This window comes from Somniosus microcephalus, unplaced genomic scaffold (genome assembly GCF_052327205.1).
Source record: "Somniosus microcephalus isolate GS21.2 unplaced genomic scaffold, FLI_Smic_1.0 unresolved_chr2, whole genome shotgun sequence".
Taxonomy (NCBI): Eukaryota; Metazoa; Chordata; class Chondrichthyes; order Squaliformes; family Somniosidae; genus Somniosus; species Somniosus microcephalus.
Window position 1 is genome coordinate 81,926,244 of NW_028225180.1, and position 23,647 is coordinate 81,949,890.

The 23,647-nt window shown below is 53.6% G+C and overlaps 2 protein-coding genes across 2 annotated transcripts in view; both read right to left on the reverse strand.

The window, feature by feature from the left end:
- Window positions 1–3,001: 3,001 nt before the first annotated feature.
- On the reverse strand, window positions 3,002–10,007 carry LOC147092908 (cystatin-2-like). The gene is made up of 3 exons (XM_085976217.1): window positions 9,753–10,007; window positions 3,920–4,042; window positions 3,002–3,587 (listed from the first exon to the last, which is right to left on the reverse strand). The coding sequence occupies exons 1-3, from the start codon at window positions 9,966–9,968 to the stop codon at window positions 3,495–3,497; spliced, it is 432 nt and encodes a 143-aa protein (XP_085832343.1). The 5' UTR covers window positions 9,969–10,007; the 3' UTR covers window positions 3,002–3,494.
- Window positions 10,008–11,331: 1,324 nt separating this feature from the next.
- Window positions 11,332–23,647, reverse strand: part of drap1 (DR1-associated protein 1 (negative cofactor 2 alpha)) — a 31,680-nt gene continuing 19,364 nt past the window's right edge. The window contains exons 4-7 of the mRNA XM_085976216.1: window positions 22,999–23,118; window positions 21,675–21,771; window positions 15,288–15,367; window positions 11,332–12,189 (exon numbers count right to left, since the gene is read on the reverse strand). Of these exons, the coding sequence (XP_085832342.1) occupies window positions 12,048–12,189; window positions 15,288–15,367; window positions 21,675–21,771; window positions 22,999–23,118 (439 nt within the window). The 3' untranslated portion in view covers window positions 11,332–12,047. The remainder of the gene's footprint in view (window positions 12,190–15,287; window positions 15,368–21,674; window positions 21,772–22,998; window positions 23,119–23,647) is intronic.

The window sequence follows — 23,647 nt, forward strand, 5'->3', positions numbered from 1 at the left end:
TAGGGCTGGAGGAGGTTACAGAGATAGGGAGGGTTGTAGGGGCTGGAGGAGGTTAGAGAGATAGGGAGGGTTGTAGGGGCTGGAGGAGGTTACAGAGATAGGGAGGGTTGTAGGGGCTGGAGGAGGTTACAGAGATAGGGAGGGGTGTAGGGCTGGAGGAGGTTACAGAGATAGGGAGGGTTGTAGGGGCTGGAGGAGGTTACAGAGATAGGGAGGGTTGTAGGGGCTGGAGGAGGTTACAGAGATAGGGAGGGTTGTAGGGGCTGGAGGAGGTTACAGAGATAGGGAGGGTTGTAGGGCTGGAGGAGGTTAGATAGGGAGGGTTGTAGGGCTGGAGGAGGTTACAGAGATAGGGAGGGTTGTAGGGGCTGGAGGAGGTTACAGAGATAGGGAGGGTTGTAGGGGCTGGAGGAGGTTACAGAGATAGGGAGGGTTGTAGGGGCTGGAGGAGGTTACAGAGATAGGGAGGGGTGTAGGGCTGGAGGAGGTTACAGAGATAGGGAGGGTTGTAGGGGCTGGAGGAGGTTACAGTGATAGGGAGGGTTGTAGGGCCGCAGGAGGTTACAGAGATAGGGAGGGTTGTAGGGGCTGGAGGAGGTTACAGAGATAGGGAGGATTGTAGGGGCTGGAGGAGGTTACAGAGATAGGGAGGGTTGTAGGGGCTGGAGGAGGTTACAGAGATAGGGAGGGTTGTAGGGGCTGGAGGAGGTTAGAGAGATAGGGAAGGTTGTAGGGACTGGAGGAGGTAACAGAGATAGGGAGGGTTGTGGGGCTGGAGGAGGTTAGAGATAGGGAGGGGTGTGGGGGCTGGAGGAGGTTACAGAGATAGGGAGGGTTATAGGGGCTGGAGGAGGTTACAGAGATAGGGAGGGTTATAGGGGCTGGAGGAGGTTACAGAGATAGGGAGGGTTGTAGGGGCTGGAGGAGGTTACAGAGATAGGGAGGGGGGCGAGGAGGCCATGGAGGGATTTGAAAACAAGGATGGAGAATTTTTAAATCAGAGATGTCTGGGCCATCACAAGCCGTGAGATCGGTTTGCGCTCTCCTGCAGAATCCAAAAGGCGCAGAGATCAAGCGAGAGACTGTGTATAGTTATTTTATGACTTGAAAGCATTTCAGTTGCCGCTACACCCCACAGTTTTTACTGGATATAGTTAACCTTCCCAAGCGAGTACAACTCGGGCCAAAAAAAATTGATTCGATTCCGTGTCTTGGGGAGAAAAGGAAGGAGTCAGTGTCGGATCTGGTGTGGTCCCGCGGTTCTCCAAACCCTTGGGGAATGGGTCTTTATGGCCTCCTCTCCAAAATCTGCTGTTGCATTATCAAGCCGTGACAAAAGAATCTCTCGACAGTTTGCACGCCCCGTTTCCTTAGCTCTGCAACTGTTTGCCTTGACGTTTCTCCTCGGTTACGTCAGGTATCACCTTACCAAGGCTCCGCATCGTCCTGGCCAACACACGTACCTTTTTCTCAACATCCAACAACAATATGCATCTTAACAGCAGTCCCGCCCGACAACTGTGCTCTTTACCCAGAAAGCCAGCGATTCGTTCCAAGTCCGTTATTTCAGTCTTTAGGACACGTGGCCAAAGTCCAAAAATTCGCCAGCGCACAATGTAGGACGGTGCTCTGGTCACCAGATTACAACCAAGGATCATAGAGAGGCACTGAAGTGCAAAAAAAAAAAATAGGAGGTTATAAATGATCAGGCTGGGGCTCTTCTCCAGAAAGAGAGGTTGAGGGGTGACCTGACAGAGGTCTTCAAAATTATCAGGGAGTTCGAGAGGGTAGACGTAGAGAAGATGTTTCCACTTTGGGAGAGACTAGAACGAGGGGCCATAAAGTATAAGATAGTCACTGATAAATCCAATAGGGAATTCAGGGCAAACTGCTTTACCCAGAGAGTGGTGAGAATGTGGAACTCGCTCCCACAGGGAGTGGTTGAGGCGAATAGTATCGATGTGTTTAAGGGGAAGCTGGATAAACACATGAGGGAGAAAGGAATAGAAGGTTATGCTGATGGGGTGAGATGAAGAGGGGTGGAAGGAGGCTGGTGTGGAGCAGAAACACCGGCACGGAGCAGTTGGGCCGAAGGGCCTGTTTCTGTGCTGTAAATACTGAGTAATTTCAAAACCTTTTGTGCATGTGGTTTTTGTGCTTATCACAGTGCAGAATATCAGGTTACATACAGAGTAAAGCTCCCTCTATACTGTCCCCATCAAACACTCCCAGGGCAGGTACAGCACGGGTTACATACAGAGTAAAGCTCCCTCTACACTGTCCCCATCAAACACTCCCAGGGCAGGTACAGCACGGGTTAGATACAGAGTAAAGCTCCCTCCACACTGTCCCATCAAACACTCCCAGGGCAGGTACAGCACGGGTTACATACAGAGTAAAGCTCCCTCTACACTGTCCCATCAAACACTCCCAGGGCAGGTACAGCATGGGTTAGATACAGAGTAAAGCTCCCTCCACACTGTCCCCATCAAACACTCCCAGGGCAGGTACAGCACGGGTTACATACAGAGTAAAGCTCCCTCCACACTGTCCCCATCAAACACTCCCAGGGCAGGTACAGCACGGGTTAGATACAGAGTAAAGCTCCCTCTACACTGTCCCATCAATCACTCCCAGTGCAGGTACAGCAGGGGTTAGATACAGAGTAAAGCTCCCTCTACACTGTCCCATCAAACACTCCCAGGGCAGGGACAGCACGGGTTAGATACAGAGTAAAGCTCCCTCTACACTGTCCCATCAAACACTCCCAGGGCAGGTACAGCACGGGTTAGATACCGAGTAAAGCTCCCTCTACACTGTCCCATCAAACACTCCCGGGGCAGGTACAGCACGGGTTAGATACAGAGTAAAGCTCCCTCTACACTGTCCCATCAAACACTCCCAGGGCAGGTACAGCACGGGTTAGATACAGAGTAAAGCTCCCTCTACACCGTCCCAATTGACTTTTACAGCGACAACACACAAAACACAGACTAGTTGATAATGCAAGAATCATTTATTCAGTAAATTAAAATACAAGGATACAAAAATAGTGTACTCGGAGCTTAATACTGTGCAGGCACCAGTGGAAATAATAGTGGGCCCAGAGGACGCCCCACAACAGAGAGAGGGAAGGAGTTAGACGTGCAAACTGATCTCTCTGGCGGACAGCACTGAACCAAGTGTTTGAAAATCGCCGCTGGATATAATGAAGATACATTCGGCATGTGTGCATTAGGTACATTAGTGAAAGGGCCGCACTGAGTGGTGTACTCGGGCCGTGGGAATGTGCTGGCTTCCGATGGTCAATCTTCACAAGATGTGGCCTGCGGTGGGTTAGGGTGACGGGTTGGAGTCGGGGGGGTGATGAGGAGGAGCGTCACATCAATCACAGCGAGCTCTCGACACCCTCAGATACGAGCTGGTGATTAGTTCTGCATTAGCGAAGTGATATATCCTCATACTGGCACTTGGCGTGACGATGGGAGGCCGAGTTAGCCTCCCCTGCTACGGCGGCATTTCTTCATCGCCACGTCCATCGGACCGATCCATGGCTGGTCCCAGACCTCGAAGGTACACGTTAACTTCTGATGGAACAACAGACACCAGCGTTACTGTCACTCAGCACCGAGACTGCCGGCGTCCCCCGAGCCTCACCCAGCACCGAGTCTCCCGGCCCCCCGACCCTCACCCAACACCGAATCTCCCGGCGCCCCAGGCACCCGCAGTCTCCCCTGGCACCCAACCAAGTCACCCGTGCGCAGCCCCTTCGAAATACGCAATCTTCCCTATTTGAAAGCCAGCGAGCTGGCGGCGCGGCTTAAAGGGAACATTGCCACCACCCCTATCCCTGGCCAAGTCTCCCAGCACCCGACACCACCACCACCCCCCCCCCACCGGCACCCCAGGATTCTCTCACCTCGGTGTACTGCGGGTTCTGTTGGAAGTCACAGCTGTCGAGGTCGATGTTCGGTCCCGCTGACTTCCTGCAGATAGTGGGTCCTAGCTCCAGCGTCAGACGGTACAGGAGCCCCGACACCACCTGAAGACACAATCGGTTCAGCAGCCGAGACAAGGCGAAGAAGTAACCAACCCCCCACCCCCCCCATCCCAAAACTAAGCTCACACTTGAGGGGCGGGCAGTGAAACCCTTGCGTGCATTGCCACTGAATGTCATGGGGAGCTGGTTAGACTCTCGCTTGTTGGAGATAGTCATTGCCCGGCACTTGGGTGGCACGAATCAGCCCAAGCCTGAATGTCGTCCAAGTCTTGCTGCATGCGGGCATGGACTGCTTCATTGTCTGAGGAGTTGTGAATGGCCCTGAACATAGAAACATAGAAGACAGGAGCAGGAGTAGGCCATTCGGCCCCTCGAGCTTGCTCCGTCATTTAATGAGATCATGGCTGATCGTCCAAACTCAGTACCCTGTCCCTGCTTTCTCCCCATATCCCTTGATCCCTTTAGCTTTAAGAAATATATCTAACTCCTTCTTGAATATATTTAATGAATTGGCCTCCACTGCCTTCTGTGGTAGAGAATTCCACAGGTTCACCACTCTCTGGGTGAAGAAATTCCTCCTCATCTCAGTCCTAAATGGCTTACCCCTTATCCTTAGACTATGACCCCTGGTTCTGGACTCCCCCGCCACCGGGAACATCCTTCCTGCATCGAGTCTGTCTAGTCCTGTTAGAATTTTATAAGTTTCAATGAGATCCCCTCTCATTCTTCTAAACTCCAGTGAGTATAAGCCTAATCGACCCAATCTCTCCTCATACGTCATTCCTGCCATCCCAGGTATCAGTTTGGTGAATCTTCGCTGCACTCCCTCCATGGCAAGAACATCTTTCCTCAGATAAGGCGACCAAAACTGCGCACAATACTCAAAGTGTGGTCTCACCAAGGCCCTGTACAACTGCAGCAAGGCATCCTTGCTCCTGTACTCGAATCCTCTTGCTACGAAGGCCTTCTTCTGCACTGAACACTGTGCAGTCATCAGCTAACATCCCCATTTCTGACCTTATGCTGGAGGGAAGGTCATTGATGAAGCAGCTGAAGATGGTTGGGCCTCGGACACTGCCCTGAAGAACTCCTGCAGCGATGCCCTGGGACTGAGAGGATTGGCCTACAACCACCACAACCATCTTCCTTTGTGCTAGGGCCGAATCCAGCCAGTGGAGAGTTTCCCCCCCTGATTCCCAGGTTAACAGAAATGTGCAGGTTCTCACCCCATCCCCCTCATTCCTTCCTTGGCCCATCCCCACTTCCCCTCATTCCTTCCTGTTGCTGCCTCCACTCCGTACCCCTCCCTCTCGCTACACTCATTCTCAACCCCTCTGCACCTCCCTCGATTCCTTTGCAACACTCTCTCTGCCAATTCTTCTCTTCCCTCCCCCTTCCCACCTTTTCTCCTCCTCCGCTCGCTTCCCTTCCTTCACCTCACTCTCCCCTTACACATCACCCTCCCCTCAAGCCCATCTTCTCTCCTTCCCCAACCTCTCCACCCATTATACCCAACTCCCTCCCTTTCACCCCACCCTCCCCATATTCCCCCACCCATCTCCCGCCCTCACCCTCTCCTGTTCATTCCCTACCGCCCTCCTCCTCTGCCTTTCACTCCATCACCTTATTCCCCCATGTTCCCCAACTTTCTCTCCAAACTCCTCCCTCCCCTCCCTGTTCAGCCCTCAACTCTTTCCCCCTCACCTCCCCCCTCCCGAAATGATACCCGGACTCCATGGATTAAATCAGGAGACGAGATTACACAAACTCAGGTTGTATTCCCTGGAATTTAGGCGTGAATTGATTGGAGGTTTCAGGATATTAAGGGGAACTGATAGGGTAGAGAGAGAGAGAAACTATTTCCGCTGGTTGGGGAGTCTCGGACTAGGGGGCAGAGTCTAAAAATTAGAGCCTGACCTTTCAGGAGTGAAGTTAGGAAACACTTCTACACACAAAGGGTGGGAGAAGTTCGGAACTCTCTTCCGCAAACGACAATCGATGCTCGATCAAATTGTCAATTTTAAAGCTGAGATTTCTGTTAAGGGATACGGGGCAAAGGCAGGTATATGGAGTGAGGTCACAGGTCAGTCATGATCTCATTGAATGGCGGAACAGGCTCGAGGGGCTGAGTGGCCCCCCACCTGCCCCTTTATTTTGTTTTTATTCGTTCCTGGGATGTGGGCGTCGCTGGCCAGGCCCAGCATTTATTGTCCGTCCCGAATTGCCCTCGAGAAGGTGGTAGTGAGCCGCCTTCTTGAACCGCTGCAGTCCGTGGGGTGAAGGTTTTTTTTGTAGCGGTTTGTTACAACCGAGTGGCTCGCTCGGCCATTTCAGAGGGCGGTTAAGAGTCAACCACATTGCTGCGGGTCTGGAGTCACACACCGGCCAGACTGGGTAAGGGCGGTAGATTTCCTTCCCTAAAAAGGACATTAGTGACCAGATGGGTCTTTACGACAATCCGGTAGTTTCATGATCCCCATTACGGATACTAGCTTTTTAATTCCAGATTTATTTATTTAAATAAACACTCCTTCCAGGTGAAATAGCCATTCACTCGTACTTCTTGCAATTTAGTATACTGTAAACAAAGGCAGATTGGGTGATCGCGTTGCAGCACAACCTCCATTCAGTCTGCAAACGTGACCCCGAGCTTCCAGTCGCCCGTCCCTTTAATTCTCCGCTGCACTCCCACTCTGACCTCTCTACACTGTTCCAACGAAGCTCAACGTAAGCTGGAGGAGCAGCGCCTCATCTTTCGATTAGGCACTTTACACCCTTCCGGATTCAACATCGAGTTCAACAATTCTAGACTATAACCTCTGCCCCTATATTTTTTCACATGTCAGCCGTTGATGATTCTGCCATTCCCATTCACACCGCTTCGAGACTCAGCTTTTGTTTCTTTACTTGTCCCATAACCATCTCTTTTTGCCTTGCATCATCATCCCTTTTGTCATTTAATCTCTCCTGCCTTCCAGCCTATCCCAGACCTTCCCTTTTGTTCTTTCCTCCCCTCCCCCCTTTCCTTGCCCCTGTACTTGCAACATTTTACACAGGATATACGGCACAGAAACAGGCCTCCATGACGGCATTTATGCTCCACTCGAGCCTCCTCCCGTCTTTCCTCATCTAACTCTAGCAGCATAACCCTCGATTCCCTTCTCCCTCCTATGCTTATCTAACTGCCCCTTAAATACTATTCGCTTCAACCACTCCCTGTGGGAGCGAGTTCCACATTCTCACCACTCTCTGGGTAAAGAAGTTTCTTCTGAATTCCCTATTGGATTTCTTGGTGACTATCTTATATTGATGGCCTCTAGTTATGCTCTTCCCCACAAGTGGAAACATTCTCTCTGCATCCACTCTATCAAAACCTTTCATCATTTTAAAGACCTCTATTAGGTCACCCCTCAGCCTTCTCTTTTCAAGATAGGATGATCAGCCATGATCTCATTGAATGGCGGAGCAGGCTCAAGGGGCCGAATGGCCGACTCCTGCTCCTATCTTCTATCTATGTTTCTATAAAGGAGCCCCAGCCTGTTCAGTCTTTCCTGATAGGTGTCCCCTCGCATTTCTGGTATCATCCTTGTAAATCTTTTTTGCACCTTCTCCAGTGCCTCGATATCCTTTTCATAATATGGAGACCAGGACTGTGCACAGTGCTCCGAGTGTGGTCTAACCAAGGTATGTGGAGACCAGGACTGTGCACAGTGCTCCGAGTGTGGTCTAACCAAGGTATATGGAGACCAGGACTGTGCACAGTGCTCCGAGTGTGGTCTAACCAAGGTATATGGAGACCAGGACTGTGCACAGTGCTCCGAGTGTGGTCTAACCAAGGTATATGGAGACCAGGACTGTGCACAGTGCTCCGAGTGTGGTCTAACCGAGGTATATGGAGACCAGGACTGTGCACAGTGCTCCGTGCTCCAAGTGTGGTCTAACCGAGGTATATGGAGACCAGGACTGTGCGCAGTGCTCCAAGTGTGGTCTAACCGAGGTATATGGAGACCAGGACTGTGCACAGTGCTCCAAGTGTGGTCTAACCGAGGTATATGGAGACCAGGACTATGCACAGTGCTCCAAGTGTGGTCCAACCGAGGTGTATACGGAGACCAGGACTGTGCACAGTTCTCCAAGTGTGGTCCAACCGAGGTATATGGAGACCAGGACTGTGCACAGTGCGCCAAGTGTGGTCTAACCGAGGTATATGGAGACCAGGACTGTGCACAGTGCTCCAAGTGTGGTCTAACCAAGGTATATGGAGACCAGGGCTGTGCACAGTGCTCCAAGTGTGGTCTAACCGAGGTATATGGAGACCAGGACTGTGCACAGTGCTCCAAGTGTGGTCTAACCAAGGTATATGGAGACCAGGGCTGTGCACAGTGCGCCAAGTGTGGTCTAACCGAGGTATATGGAGACCAGGACTGTGCACAGTGCTCCAAGTGTGGTCTAACCAAGGTATATGGAGACCAGGGCTGTGCACAGTGCTCCAAGTGTGGTCTAACCAAGTTTAGCATAACTTCTCCTTTGTCACAAAGGGGTTACAGTACAAGAGTAAAGAAGTCTTACTACAATTATACAGGGCATTGGTGAGGCCAAACCTGAAGTATTAAAAGACAAAAAATTTTGACACCGAGCCACATAAGGAGACATTAGGACAGGTGACCAAAAGCTGGGTCAAAGAGGTCGGTTTTAAGGAGCGTCTTAAAGGAGGAGAGGCGGAGAGGTTTAGGGAGGGAATTCCAGAGCTCAGGGCCCAGGCGGCTGAAGGCACGGCCGCCAATGGTGGAGTGATGGAAATCGGGGATGCTCAAGAGGCCAGAATTGGAGGAGCGCAGAGATCTCAGGGGGTTGTGGGGCTGGAGGAGGTTACAGAGATAGGGAGGGGGGCGAGGGCCACGGAGGGATTTGAAAACAAGGATGAGAATTTTGAAATCGAGGCGCTGCTTAACCGGGAGCCAATGTAGGTCAGCGAGCACAGGGGGTGATGGGCGAACGGGACTCGGTGCGAGTTAGGACACGGGGCAGCCGAGTTTTGGATGACCTCAAGTTTACGTAGGGTGGAATGTGGGAGGCCGGCCAGGAGTGTGTTGGAATAGTCAAGTCTAGAGGTAACAAAGACACAGGTGAAGGTTTCAGCAGATGAGCTGAGGCAAGGGCGGAGACAGGGCGACATTAGGGAGGTGGAAATAAGCAGTCTTCGTTAGAAAGAAAGACTTGCATTTATATGGCGCCTCTCACAACCACCGGACATCTCAAAAGGCTTTACAGCCAACAAAATACTTTTTTTTTTTGAAGTGGAGGATGTGGGGAAACGCGACAGCCAATTTGCGCACAGCAAGGTCCCACAAACAGCAATGTGATAATGACCAGATCATCTGTTTTTGTTATGTTGGTTGAGGGATATTGGCGAGGACACCCCTGCTCTTCTTACAATAATGGCCGTGGGATCTTTTACATCCACCTGAGAGAGCAGACGGGGCCTTGGTTTAACGTCTCATCTGAAAGACGGCACCTCCGACAGTGCGGCGCTCCCTCAGTACTGCACTGGAGTGTCAGCCTAGCTTTATGTGCTCAAGTCCCTGGTGTGCTACCAACTGAGTCACAGGTGACACCAAGGTTGTCAGATGGCAGGGAGAAGGACCGGAGTTTGTATATATATTTATTTTAATTGGAGAAAATTTTAGCTCATCTGAGTGTGGGACAATTTGGCGGCGGCGGTGGGGTTTGAACCCGGGTCTCTCTCGCTCACCTGCCGGCTGGCACTCGCCACCCTCCGCACTTTGCTCAGGTGCGCCTGGTTCGACCCGTGGTTGAAAGCCTTCGCCGCCGCCCGGGCCGCGCTCAGCACCCCCGGATCGTCCAACGCCACCGAGGAGATGCCGCCGGGCATGCCGCTGGTCTCCCCGGACCCGAACAACAACGACAGCAGCACCGTGACACACAGCATCCTCCACTCCGCCGCCATCCTAAACTACGCACTTTTGCTATCTTGCCCCGCACACATCGTCACTTCCGCCCTCCTCTCCAGCACCCCCTATCAATCTTGCCCCGCACAAATCGTCACTTCCGCCACCGGCCCAAATACGCCCCGCTGATGGTACGCCATCTTTCTCCGGGGCAAAGCTCATTCTCACACACACCATTGCAAATAGAATTGAGGACTTAACCACCCCTCAGTCTGGCGCAGAGAGAGAACCTATTGGGCCAAATGACCTGGGTTTTTTGTTATTGCCTTGTGAACATGCTCAGCACAGACAGGCCTTCTGGATTCTAATTTTAGAATGGTCCAGGTGAATGAAGGATTTCAGTTAGGTGGAGAGACTGGGGTTGGTGTTCCCCTTTAGAGCAGGGAAGGTTAAAGGGAGATTTAATAGAGGTGTTGAACATTATGTAGGGTTTTGATAAAAGTAAAGACAAACTGCTTCCACTGGCAGGAGAGTCGGTAACCAGAGGACACAGATTTAAGATAATTGGCAAAAAAAAATTCAGAGGGGGAGATGTAGACAATTTTTCTTATGGAGCGAGTTGTTGTGATCTGGAATGCGCTGCCTGAAAGGGCGGTGGGAGCAGATTCAATAGGAACTTTCAAAAGCGAATTGGATAAAAGGAAAAATTTGTAGGGCTGTGAGGTGAGGAAAGAGCCAAGGGGAGTGGGACGAACTTGATCGGTCTTTTAAAGGGCAGGCACGATGGGCCGAATGGCCTCCTCCTGTGCTGTATCCTTCTAGGACACCAGGGAGAACGCCACTGCTGTTCTTCTAATAGTGGCCACGGGATCCTTTACGTCCACCTGAAGTGGTGTTACCCATCTTGGGGGGGTGGCGATCAGATTGGCGGTTTCTCCCTTGGTAGAGGGGGTGGGGAAGCACCATCAACAGAACCCCCTTTCACCCCACCCCACAAAACAGAAACAAAACCAGTTCCCCCACACACTTAGATGCAGGGAGGATGTTTCCCCCTGGATGGAGAGTCTAGAACCAGGGGTCACAGTCTCAGAATAAGGGGTCAGCCATTTAGGACTGAGATGAGGAATTTCTTCACTCGAGGGTGGTGAATCTTTGGAATTCTTTACCCCAGAGGGCTGTGGAGGCTCAGTCGTTGAGTATATTCAAGACTGAGAGCGATAGATTTTTGGATATTAAGGGAATCGAGGGATATGGGGATCAGGCGGGAAAGCGGAGTTGAGGTCGATGATCAGCCATGATTTTATTGAACGGTGGAGCAGGCTCGAGGGGCCGAATGGCCGACTCCTGCTCCTATTTCTTATGCTCTTATATGTTCAGACTCCGAGACGGCAGTAAAGCAGAAATCATCGGAAAACCAGACGCTTTATCTTCCCCTAAAAATGCCTTTATTCAGAGCAAGATGGCCATTTCTCCCCCACCCCGAAACATTCTCCCGTTTCGAAAAACTACCGAGTCTCGTTAAACAGCAACAGCGGAGGGGAGGAAAAGAAATAATAAATGGAGCAGATGGCACATTCCTAGATTAATGTTTGTACACATTTCAATATACATCGACATTCCTCCCGAGCGGAACTGGCGAGGTTCCCCGTGGCTTCAAAAAACCCAACCGGCCTGGGTAAACGAGAGAGTGGGACTTTAAAAAAAAAAGTTTAGTTTTTTCTTTAATTTTATTTTGCGTTTCACTAAAATTAAAAATTAAAAATAATGGCAAGCTGTCAGCTTGAGATGAGCTGCTGGTGTCTTCAGCGCCAGTGCTAGACCCACCTCGCCTAACTCTTTGCATCCTCTCTCTTAATCCACTTAATTTTGGGAGGGTGGGGTTGCGGAGGGTGTGTGTGTGTGTGGAGGGGGGGGGGGATTCCGCGCGCACGACAAACACAGCGAGGGGATAAAATAGTTTAAGAACTGCAACACGGACGCAGTAAATAAAACTCAAAAAATAACCCAGAGGAACTCGAGAGAAGAAACACATACACACACACACACACACACACATACTCAAACGCAATAAAACCCCCCCCCACACCGCCACTCCAACCTCCCCCCCACCCCCAAACGAAAACTAATGACACCCAAAGCTAAGAGTCGTAATCGTCTTCTTCCTCGCCGTCTTGACTGCAGACCATTGGGGTGGGCGCCGGCATCGGCAGGTTGCTCATCACCGGCGAAAACATGGGCATTGGCAGCGCGCCGAGGGGAGTGCTGAAGGTCGATTCCGGGCTGACAGAGAGAGAGAGAGAGAGAACGCACGTTTATACTTTCGCGGCCTTGGGACATCCCGCAGCGCGTCGCAGTCGATGGAGTGCGTAGAATTGACAGCACAGAAACAGGCCGATCGACCCGACTGCTCCGTGCCGGTGTTTCTGCTCCACACTCGCCTCTTCATCTCACCCCGTCAACATGTCCTTCTATTCCCTTTCTCCCTCTTGTGTTTATTATAAAATTCTAACAGGACTAGACAGACTAGATGCAGGAAGGATGTTCCCGATGGCCGGGGAGTCCAGAACCAGGGGTCACAGTCTAAGGATAAGGGGTAGGCCATTTAGGACTGAGATGAGGAGGAATTTCTTCACCCAGAGAGTGGTGAACCTGTGGAATTCTCTACCACAGAAGGCAGTGGAGGCCAATTCATTAAATATATTCAAGAAGGAGTTGGATATATTTCTTAAGGCTAAAGGGATCAAGGGATATGGGGAGAAGGCAGGGACAGGATACTGATTTTGGATGATCAGCCATGATCTCATTAAATGGCGGAACAGGCTCGAGGGGCCGAATGGCCGACTCCTGCTCCTATCTTCTATGTTTATCCAGCTTCCCCTTAAATGCATCGATACTATTCGCCTCAACCACTCCCTGTGGGAGCGAGTTCCACATTCTCACCGCTCTCTGGGTAAAGAAGTTTCTCCTGAATTCCCGATTGGATTTATTAGTGACGATCTTATATTGATGGCCCCTAGTTCTGGTCTCCCCCACAAGTGGAAACATCTTCTCTACGTCTACCCTATCGAACCCCTAAATAGTTTTAAAGACCTCGATCAGGTCACCCCTCAGCCTTCTCTTTTCTAGAGAAAAGAGCCCCGGCCTGTTCAATCTTTACTGATAGTTATAACCTCTCAGTTCTTGTGACCCTTGTTTACACCTTCTCCAGTGCCTCTATATCCTTTTTACAATATGCACCTTTTCGAAGTGTTGTAATGTAGGAAACGCGGCAGTCAATTTGCGCACAGCAAGCTCCCACAAATAGCAATGTGATAATGATCTGTTTTTTAGTGATGTTGGTTGAGGGATAAATATTGGCCCCAGGACACCGAGGAGAATTCCCCTGCTCTTCTTCCAATGGTGGCCGCGGGATCTTTTACGTCCGCCCGAGAGGGCAGACGGTGCCTCGGGTTTAATGTCTCATCCGAAAGACGGCCCCTCCGACAGTGCGGCGCTCCCTCAGTACCGCCCCTCCGACAGTGCGGCGCTCCCTCAGTACTGCCCCTCCGACAGTGCGGTGCTCCCTCAGTCCTGCCCCTCCGACAGTGCGGCGCTCCCTCAGTCCTGCCCCTCCGACAGTGCGGCGCTCCCTCAGTACCGCCCCTCCGACAGTGCGGCGCTCCCTCAGTACCGCCCCTCCGACAGTGCGGCGCTCCCTCAGTACCGCCCCTCCGACAGTGCGGCGCTCCCTCAGTACCGCCCCTCCGACAGTGCGGCGCTCCCTCAGTACTGCCCCTCCGACAGTGCAGTGCTCCCTCAGTACTGCCGCCCCGACAGTGCTGCGCTCCCTCAGTACCGTCCCTCCGACAGTGCGGCGCTCCCTCAGTACCGCCCCTCCGACTGTGGCGCTCCCTCAGTACCGCCCCTCCGACAGTGCGGCGCTCCCTCAGTACCGCCCCTCCGACAGTGCAGTGCTCCCTCAGTACTGCCGCCCCGACAGTGCTGCGCTCCCTCAGTACCGTCCCTCCGACAGTGCGGCGCTCCCTCAGTACCGCCCCTCCGACAGTGCGGCACTCCCTCAGTACTGCCCCTCCGACAGTGCTGCGCTCCCTCAGTACTGCCCCTCCGACAGTGCTGCGCTCCCTCAGTACTGCCCCTCCGACAGTGCGGCGCTCCCTCAGTACCGCCCCTCCGACAGTGCGGCACTCCCTCAGTCCTGCCCCTCCGACAGTGCGGCGCTCCCTCAGTACCGCCCCTCCGACAGTGCGGCGCTCCCTCAGTACTGCCCCTCCGACAGTGCGGCACTCCCTCAGTCCTGCCCCTCCGACAGTGCGGCGCTCCCTCAGTACCGCCCCTCCGACAGTGCGGCGCTCCCTCAGTCCTGCCCCTCCGACAGTGCGGCGCTCCCTCAGTACCGCCCCTCCGACAGTGCGGCGCTCCCTCAGTACCGCCCCTCCGACAGTGCGGCGCTCCCTCAGAACCGCCCCTCCGACAGTGCGGCGCTCCCTCAGTACTGCCCCTCCGACAGTGCAGTGCTCCCTCAGTACTGCCGCCCCGACAGTGCTGCGCTCCCTCAGTACCGTCCCTCCGACAGTGCGGCGCTCCCTCAGTACTGCCCCTCCGACAGTGCGGCGCTCCCTCAGTACTGCCCCTCCGACAGTGCTGCGCTCCCTCAGTACTGCCCCTCCGACAGTGCTGCGCTCCCTCAGTACTGCCCCTCCGACAGTGCGGCGCTCCCTCAGTACCGCCCCTCCGACAGTGCGGCGCTCCCTCAGTCCTGCCCCTCCGACAGTGCGGCGCTCCCTCAGTACTGCCCCTCCGACAGTGCGGCGCTCCCTCAGTACTGCCCCTCCGACAGTGCGGCGCTCCCTCAGTACTGCCCCTCCGACAGTGCGGCGCTCCCTCAGTACTGCCCCTCCGACAGTGCGGCGCTCCCTCAGTACCGCCCCTCCGACAGTGCGGCGCTCCCTCAGTACCGCCCCTCTGACAGTGCAGTGCTCCCTCAGTACTGCCGCCCCGACAGTGCGGCGCTCCCTCAGTACCGCCCCTCCGACACTCCCTCAGTACTGCCGCCCCGACAGTGCTGCGCTCCCTCAGTACCGTCCCTCCGACAGTGCTGCGCTCCCTCAGTACTGCCCCTCCGACAGTGCGGCACTCCCTCAGTACCGCCCCTCCCTCAGTACTGGCACTAGGAGTATCGGCCTGGATTTTTGTGTTCAAGTCTTGGTGGAGTGGGAATTGAACCCACAACCTTCTGACTCAGGAGGCGAGAGGGCTAACCGTGGAAAATCACCCTTGGAAAATCAACGTCTTTGGACAAGTTGCACACCTACAGAAGTGGTCTCCGGCACACGGAATATGGCTTCCCCGACAGCGAGACGTTGCGAGCAGCCACTAACCTCTGAATTTGGTCTCCGGGTCTGTCTACGCTGGACCGAGACGCCTCTTCCTCGTCTGTCTCGCTGTCCTCGGACTCGTCCTGTTGGTGGAAGAGACATGGTTGGCATTCAGCAGCTATTCTCTCCTGGCATGCTATTCCACCGCGGGGGGGGGGGGGGCAATCGCAGCCCAAGCTATTCGCTCACAGGGGGGGGCGGTCATCATGTCCATGCGTTATTTGACCTCGGGGCCACGCGCTATTCGTCAATGGGGGCATCACGGCTAGATGCAATTGTACCCTGTGGGGCAACACAGCCGCATGCCATTCACCCACAGTGGGCAGTGCAGCTGCGCTATAAGCATCATGGTCGCGTGCTATTTGGCCACAGGACACTATTCAACTCTGGGGGCATCACAGCTGAGCCCAATCCTGCCCTCGTTGCCCACAGATGCACTTCTCGGCTGGAGTCATGGGGTAGTAATCAGGGGCAAGGACCCTGAGAGACTGGACCGGATCTGCAGCACGAAAGACCGGACCGGATCTGTAGCAAGACGGACCGGACCGGATCTGCAGCACGACGGACTGGACCGGATCTGTAGCAAGACGGACCGGACCGGATCTGTAGCACGACAGACCGGACCGGATCTGCAGCAAGACGAACCGGACCGGATCTGTAGCAAGACGGACCGGACCGGATCTGTAGCACGACGGGCCGGACCGGATCTGCAGCAAGCTGGACCGGACCGGATCTGTAGCATGACGGACCGGACCAGATCTGTAGCACGATGGACCGGACCAGATCTGTAGCAAGACGGACCGGACCGGATCTGTAGCAAGACGGACTGGAACAGATCTGTAGCAAGACGGACCGGACCGGATCTGTAGCAAGGCGGACTGGACCAGATCTGTAGCAAGACAGACTGGACCGGATCTGTAGCAAGACATATAAACTGGCCAGAAAATGCAGTAATGAGGATTGGGAGCAGTTTAGGAGTCAACAAAGGAGGACAAAGGGATTAATTAAGAAAGGGAAAATAGAATATGAGTAAGCTTGCAGGGAACATAAAAACTGACTGTAAAAGCTTCTATAGATATGTGAAGAGAAAAAGATTGGTGAAGTCAAGCGTAGGTCCCTTGCAGTCAGAATCAGGAGAATTTATAATGGGGAACAAAGAAATGGCAGACCAATTAAATACATATTTTGGTTCTGTCTTCACAAAGGAGGACACAAATAACCTCCCGGAGATACCGGGGAACATAGGGTCTAATGAAAGGGAGGAACTGAAAGAAATCAGTATTTGTAGGGAAATGGTGTTAGGAAAATTGATGGGATTGAAGGCCGATAAATCCCCAGGGCCTGATAATCTACATCCTAGGGTACTTGAGGAAGTGGCCCTAGAAATAGTAGATGCATTGCTGATCATCTTCCAACATTCGATGGAATCTGGAACAGTACCCATGGATTGGAGGGTAGCTAATGTTACCCCACTATTCAAAAAAGGTGGTAGAGAGAAAACTTGGAATTACAGACTGGTAAGCCTGACATCGGTAGTGGGGAAAATGCTAGAGTCCATTATAAAAGATGTAATAGCAGAGCACTTGGAAAGCAGTGACTGGATCGGACAAACTCAACATGGAATTACAAAAGGTAAATTGTGCTTGACTAATCTACTGGAATTTTTTGAGGATGTAACTAGTAAAATAGATAAGGGAGAACCAGTGAATGTGGTGTATTTGGACTTTCAGAAGGCTTTCGATAAGGTCCCACATAAGAGATTAGCGTGTAAAGTTAAGGCACATGGGATTGGGGGTAAGGTATAGACTTGGATAGAGAACTGGTTGGCAGACAGAAAGCAAAGAGTTGGAATAAACGGGTCTTTTTCCTAGTGGCAAGCAGTGACTAGTGGGGTACCGCAGGGATCGGTCCTTGGACCCCAGCTATTCACAATATATATTAATGATCTAGACCAGGGAACTAGATGTAATATCTCCAAATTGGCAGATGACACAAAGCTGGGTGGGCGTGTGTGCTGTGAGGAGGATGCCGAGAAACTACAGGATGATTTGGACAGGTCGGGTGATTGGGCAGAAGCATGGCAGATGCAATATAATGTGGATAAATGTGAGGTTATCCACTTTGGTGTCAAAAACAGGAAGGCAGATTATTATCTGAATGGCAATAGATTGGGAGAAGAGGAAGTGCAACGAGACCTGGGTGTCCTTGTGCACCAGTCGCTGAAGGTAAGCATGCAGGTTCAGCAGGTGGTTAAGAAGGCAAATGGTATGTTGGCCTTCATAGCGAGAGGGTTCGAGTACAGGAACAAGGATGTCTTGCTGCAGTTGTACAGGGCCTTGGTGAGACCACATCTTGAGTATTGTATGCAGTTTTGGTCACCTTATCTGAGGAAGGATATTCTTGCCATGGAAGGAGTTCAGAGAAGATTCACCAGGCTGATACCTGGGATGGCAGGAATGACGTATGAGGAGAGATTGGGTCGATTGGGCTTATACTCGCTGGAGTTTAGAAGAATGAGGGGGGATCTCATTGAAACTTATAAAATTCTGGCAGGACTGGACAGACTAGATGCAGGAAGGATGTTCCCGATGGCAGGGGAGTCCAGAACCAGGGGTCACAGTCTAAGGATAAGGGGTAAGCCATTTAGGACAGAAATGAGGAGGAATTTCTTCACCCAGAGAGTGGTGAACCTGTGGAATTCTCTACCACAGAAGGCGGTGGAGGCCAATTCATTAAATATATTCAAGAAGGAGTTGGATATATTTCTTAAGGCTAAAGGGATCAAGGGATATGGGGAGAAGGCAGGGACAGGGTACTGAACTTGGAAGATCAGCCATGATCATACTGAATGGCGGAGCAGGCTCGAGGGGCCGAATGGCCTACTCCTGCTCCTATCTTCTATGTTTCTATGTAAGATGGACCGGACAGGATCCATAGAAAATAGGAGCAGGAGTAGGCCATTCGGCCCCTCGAGCCTGCTCTGCCATTCAATGAGATCATGGCTGATCATCCAAACTCAGTACCCTGTCCCTACCTTCTCCCCATATCCCTTGATCCCTTTAGCCTTAAGAAATATATCTAACTCCTTCTTGAATATATTTAATGACTTGGCCTCAACTGCCTTCTGTGGTAGAGAATTCCACAGGTTCACCACTCTCTGGGTGAAGAAATTCCTCCTCATCTCTGTCCTAAATGGCTTACCCCTTATCTTTAGACTGTGACCCCTGGTTTTGGACTCCCCCGCCATCGGGAACATCCTTCCTGTATCTAGTCTGTCTAGTCCTGTTAGAATTTTATAAGTTTCAATGAGATCCCCTCTCATTCTTCTAAACTCCAGCGAGTATAAGCCCAATCGACCCAATCTCTCCTCATACGTCATTCCTGCCATCCCAGGCGTCAGCCTGGTGAATCTTCGCTGCACTCCCTCCATGGCAAGAACATCCTTCCTCAGATAAGGCGACCAAAACTGCACACAATATTCAAGGTGTGGTCTCACCAAGGCCCTGTACAACTGCAGCAACACATCCTTGTTCTTGTACTCAAACCCTCTCGCTACGAAGGCCAACATACCATTTGCCTTCTTAACCGCCTGCTGCACCTGCATGGTTACCTTCAGCGACTGGTGCACAAGGACACCCAGGTCTCGTTGCACTTCCCCTTCTCCCAATCTATTGCCGTTCAGTTAATAACCTGCCTTCCTGTTTTTGTCACCAAAGTGGATAACCTCGCATTTATCCACATTATACTGCATCTGCCATGCATCTGCCCAATCACCCAACCTGTCCAAATCATCCTGAAGTTTCTCGGCATCCTCCTCACAGCACACATGTCCACCCAGCTTTGTGTCGTCTGCAAACTTGGAGATATTACATCTAGTTCCCTCGGCTAGATCATTTATATATATTGTGAATAGCTGAGGTCCTAGGACCGATCCCTGCGGTACCCCACTAGTCACTGCCTGCCTCTCGGAAAAAGACCAGTTTATTCCAACTCTTTGCTTCCTGTCTGCCAACCAGTTCACTATCCAAATCTGTAGCAAGACGGACCGGACCGGATCTGTAGCAAGACGGACCGGACCGGATCTGTAGCAAGACGGACCGGACCGGATCTGTAGCAAGACGGACCGGACCGGATCTGCAGCACGACGGACCGGAACGGATCTGTAGCAAGACGGACCGGACCGGATCTGCAGCAAGACGGACCGGACCGGATCTGCAGCACGACGGACCGGACCGGATCTGCAGCAAGACGGACCGGACCGGATCTGCAGCAAGACGGACCGGACCGGATCTGCAGCAAGACGGACCGGACCGGATCTGTAGCACGACGGAACAAACTGTAACAAGACGGACCAAACTGTAACAAGACGGACCGGATCTGTAACAAGACGGACCGGATCTGTAACAAGACGGACCGGACTGACAGCACGACGGACCGGACTAGATCTGTAGCAAGACGGACCGGACCGGATCTGTAGCACGACGGACCGGACCGGATCTGCAGCAAGACGGACCGGACCGGATCTGCAGCACGACGGACCGGAACGGATCTGCAGCAAGACGGACCGGATCTGTAGCAAGACGGACCGGACCGGATCTGTAGCAAGACGGACCGGACCGGATCTGTAGCAAGACGGACCGGACCGGATCTGTAGCAAGACGGACCGGACCGGATCTGTAGCAAGACGGACCGGACCGGATCTGCAGCAAGACGGACCGGACCGGATCTGCAGCAAGACGGACCGGACCGGATCTGCAGCAAGACGGACCGGACCGGATCTGCAGCAAGACGGACCGGACCGGATCTGCAGCAAGACGGACCGGACCGGATCTGCAGCAAGACGGACCGGACCGGATCTGCAGCAAGACGGACCGGACCGGATCTGCAGCAAGACGGACCGGACCGGATCTGCAGCAAGACGGACCGGACCGGATCTGCAGCAAGACGGACCGGACCGGATCTGCAGCAAGACGGACCGGACCGGATCTGCAGCAAGACGGACCGGACCGGATCTGCAGCAAGACGGACCGGACCGGATCTGCAGCAAGACGGACCGGACCGGATCTGCAGCAAGACGGACCGGACCGGATCTGCAGCAAGACGGACCGGACCGGATCTGCAGCAAGACGGACCGGACCGGATCTGCAGCAAGACGGACCGGACCGGATCTGCAGCAAGACGGACCGGACCGGATCTGCAGCAAGACGGACCGGACCGGATCTGCAGCAAGACGGACCGGACCGGATCTGCAGCAAGACGGACCGGACCGGATCTGCAGCAAGACGGACCGGACCGGATCTGCAGCAAGACGGACCGGACCGGATCTGCAGCAAGACGGACCGGACCGGATCTGCAGCAAGACGGACCGGACCGGATCTGCAGCAAGACGGACCGGACCGGATCTGCAGCAAGACGGACCGGACCGGATCTGCAGCAAGACGGACCGGACCGGATCTGCAGCAAGACGGACCGGACCGGATCTGCAGCAAGACGGACCGGACCGGATCTGCAGCAAGACGGACCGGACCGGATCTGCAGCAAGACGGACCGGACCGGATCTGCAGCAAGACGGACCGGACCGGATCTGCAGCAAGACGGACCGGACCGGATCTGCAGCAAGACGGACCGGACCGGATCTGCAGCAAGACGGACCGGACCGGATCTGCAGCAAGACGGACCGGACCGGATCTGCAGCAAGACGGACCGGACCGGATCTGCAGCAAGACGGACCGGACCGGATCTGCAGCAAGACGGACCGGACCGGATCTGCAGCAAGACGGACCGGACCGGATCTGCAGCAAGACGGACCGGACCGGATCTGCAGCAAGACGGACCGGACCGGATCTGCAGCAAGACGGACCGGACCGGATCTGCAGCAAGACGGACCGGACCGGATCTGCAGCAAGACGGACCGGACCGGATCTGCAGCAAGACGGACCGGACCGGATCTGCAGCAAGACGGACCGGACCGGATCTGCAGCAAGACGGACCGGACCGGATCTGCAGCAAGACGGACCGGACCGGATCTGTAGCACGACGAAACGAACTGTAACAAAACGGACCGAACTGTAACAAGACGGACCGGACCGGATCTGTAACAGGACGGACCGGGCTGACAGCACGACGGACCGGACTGGATCTGTAGCACGACGGACCGGACCGGATCTGTAGCACGACGGACTAGACCAGATCTGTAGCAAGACGGACTGGACCGGATCTGTAGCAAGACGGACCGGACCGGATCTGTAGCAAGACGGACCGAACTGTAACAAGATGGACCGGACCGGATCTGTAGCATGGCGGACCGGACCGACAGCACAACGGACCAGGCCGGATCTGTAGCACGACGGACCGGCAGCGCGACGTACGGTTATGCAGACTGACACTCACCTCCTGCTCCGATTCGGTGCTGGACTGCTTCTTGTCCTTCCCTTTGGCCCCGGCCCCGCCGTTGGTGTTTCTCCGCCCAGACCCAGGCTTCCTTCCCCTGGAAAGGACAGAATGACGAGCGAATCAACCATTCCAGTGTCAACAGCCCAGCCCCAGCACTATTCTCCTGTTCCCTGCTCCAGGAACAGGCCCTCGCTTTTGTTCAACTCCACAGACATCCTCCGGTGCTGTGTTCAAGCAACCGTGGGGGGCTGGGGGGGGGGGTCACAGCCCAGAGCGACCCTCCCTCTCCTGCATCTTCCATCAGGAGCCACACAGAGCAGGAAAGGCCCAGGCTCCTCCCCGGGCCTGTGCTAACCCGTCGATGGAAGCTGGGCCTTCCCTGCTCTGTGTGTGTGTGTGTGTGTGTGTGTGTGTGTGTGTGTGTGTGTGTGTGTGTGTGTATCATCTCTTGATTCCCTTAATTCTGTCGATCTCTGTCATGAATATACTCAATGACTGAGCATCCACAGCCCTCTGGGGTAGAGAATTCCAAAGATTCACAACCCTCTGAATGAAGAAATTTCTCATCTCAGTCTTAAATGGCCGACCCCTTTTATCCTGAGACTGTGACCCCTCGTTCTAGGCTCTCCAGCCAGGGTGAAACAACCTCTCAGCATCTACCCTGTCAATCCCCCCTCACAAGCTTATATGTGTCATATGAGAGATAGGAGCAGGAGTTGGCCACTCGGCCCCTCGAGCCTGCTCCGCCATTTAATGAGATCATGGCTGATCTGATCTCGGCCTCAACGCCACTTCCCTGCCCGCTCCCCATAACCCTCGACTCCCCTGTTTTTCAAAAATTGTCCAGCTCCGTCTTGAATATATTCAATGACTCCGCCTCCACAGCTCTCTGGGGTAGAGAATGCCAAAGATTCACGACCCTCAGAGAAGAAATTCCTCCTCATCTCCGTTTTAAATGGGCGACTCCTTATCCTGAAACTATGCCCCCTAGTTCTAGATTCCCCCACGAGGGGAAACATCCTCTCAGCATCTACCCTGTCAAACCCCCTCAGAATCTTATATGTTTCAATAAGATCACCTCTCATTTTTCTAAACTCCAATGAGTATAGGCCCAACCTGCTCAACCTTTCCTCATAAGACAACCCCTTCGTCTCCGGAATCAACCTCGTGAACCTTCTCTGAACTGCCTCCAATGCAAGTATATCCTTCCTTAAACAAGGAGACCAAAGCTGTACGCAGTACTCCAGGTGTGGTCTCGCCAAAGTCCTGTACAATTGTAGTGAGACTTCCTTACTCTTGTACGCCAAGCCCTCGGACCTACCTGCGAGGGGCCTTGTCCCCTTCCACGTGATTGTCTTCATTATCTCCCTGCATGTCCGGCACGGAAGTGACCAAGTCCTTCAGGAAGTCAAATTGCTGCTCCAGCTCGATGCACTGCTTCCTGGCGGCAAAAAACATCCCATAATGTCAGCACCGGGTTCTGATCCCTTCCCGCCACCGCCCTCTGCCAGCCCTGCGTAGTTAAGATATTCTGCCCACCATCCGGTCTCGTTTGAACATCGGGAAAGACCGAAGCCGCCACTGCCACAACCTCCACTCCCTCGTCACCTGGGAGTGGGACCCGGGAGCGTTTGCATCCTCGGTGTCCGATTTGACCCCGAACCGAGCTTCCGACCCCCATCACCGAGACCGCCTCCGGAACATCGCCCGTCTCCGCCTGCCCCCCCCCCGCCCCCGTCCCCCCCCCAGCCCATCTACTGCTGAAATCCTCATCCGTGCCCCCGGGTTACAGGGAGGTCGATTAATCGTGCTGCGAATCGGTATTCAGTGACATCTGCTGCAGAGGTCAGCGGAGGTTAGAATCAGGCTGTGATGTACCACAACTTCGAAGGGACAGGTGGCATTCGCTCTCGAGGCGCCCATATAACCGCGATCAAACACTCCCAGGGCAGGTACAGCACGGGGTTAGA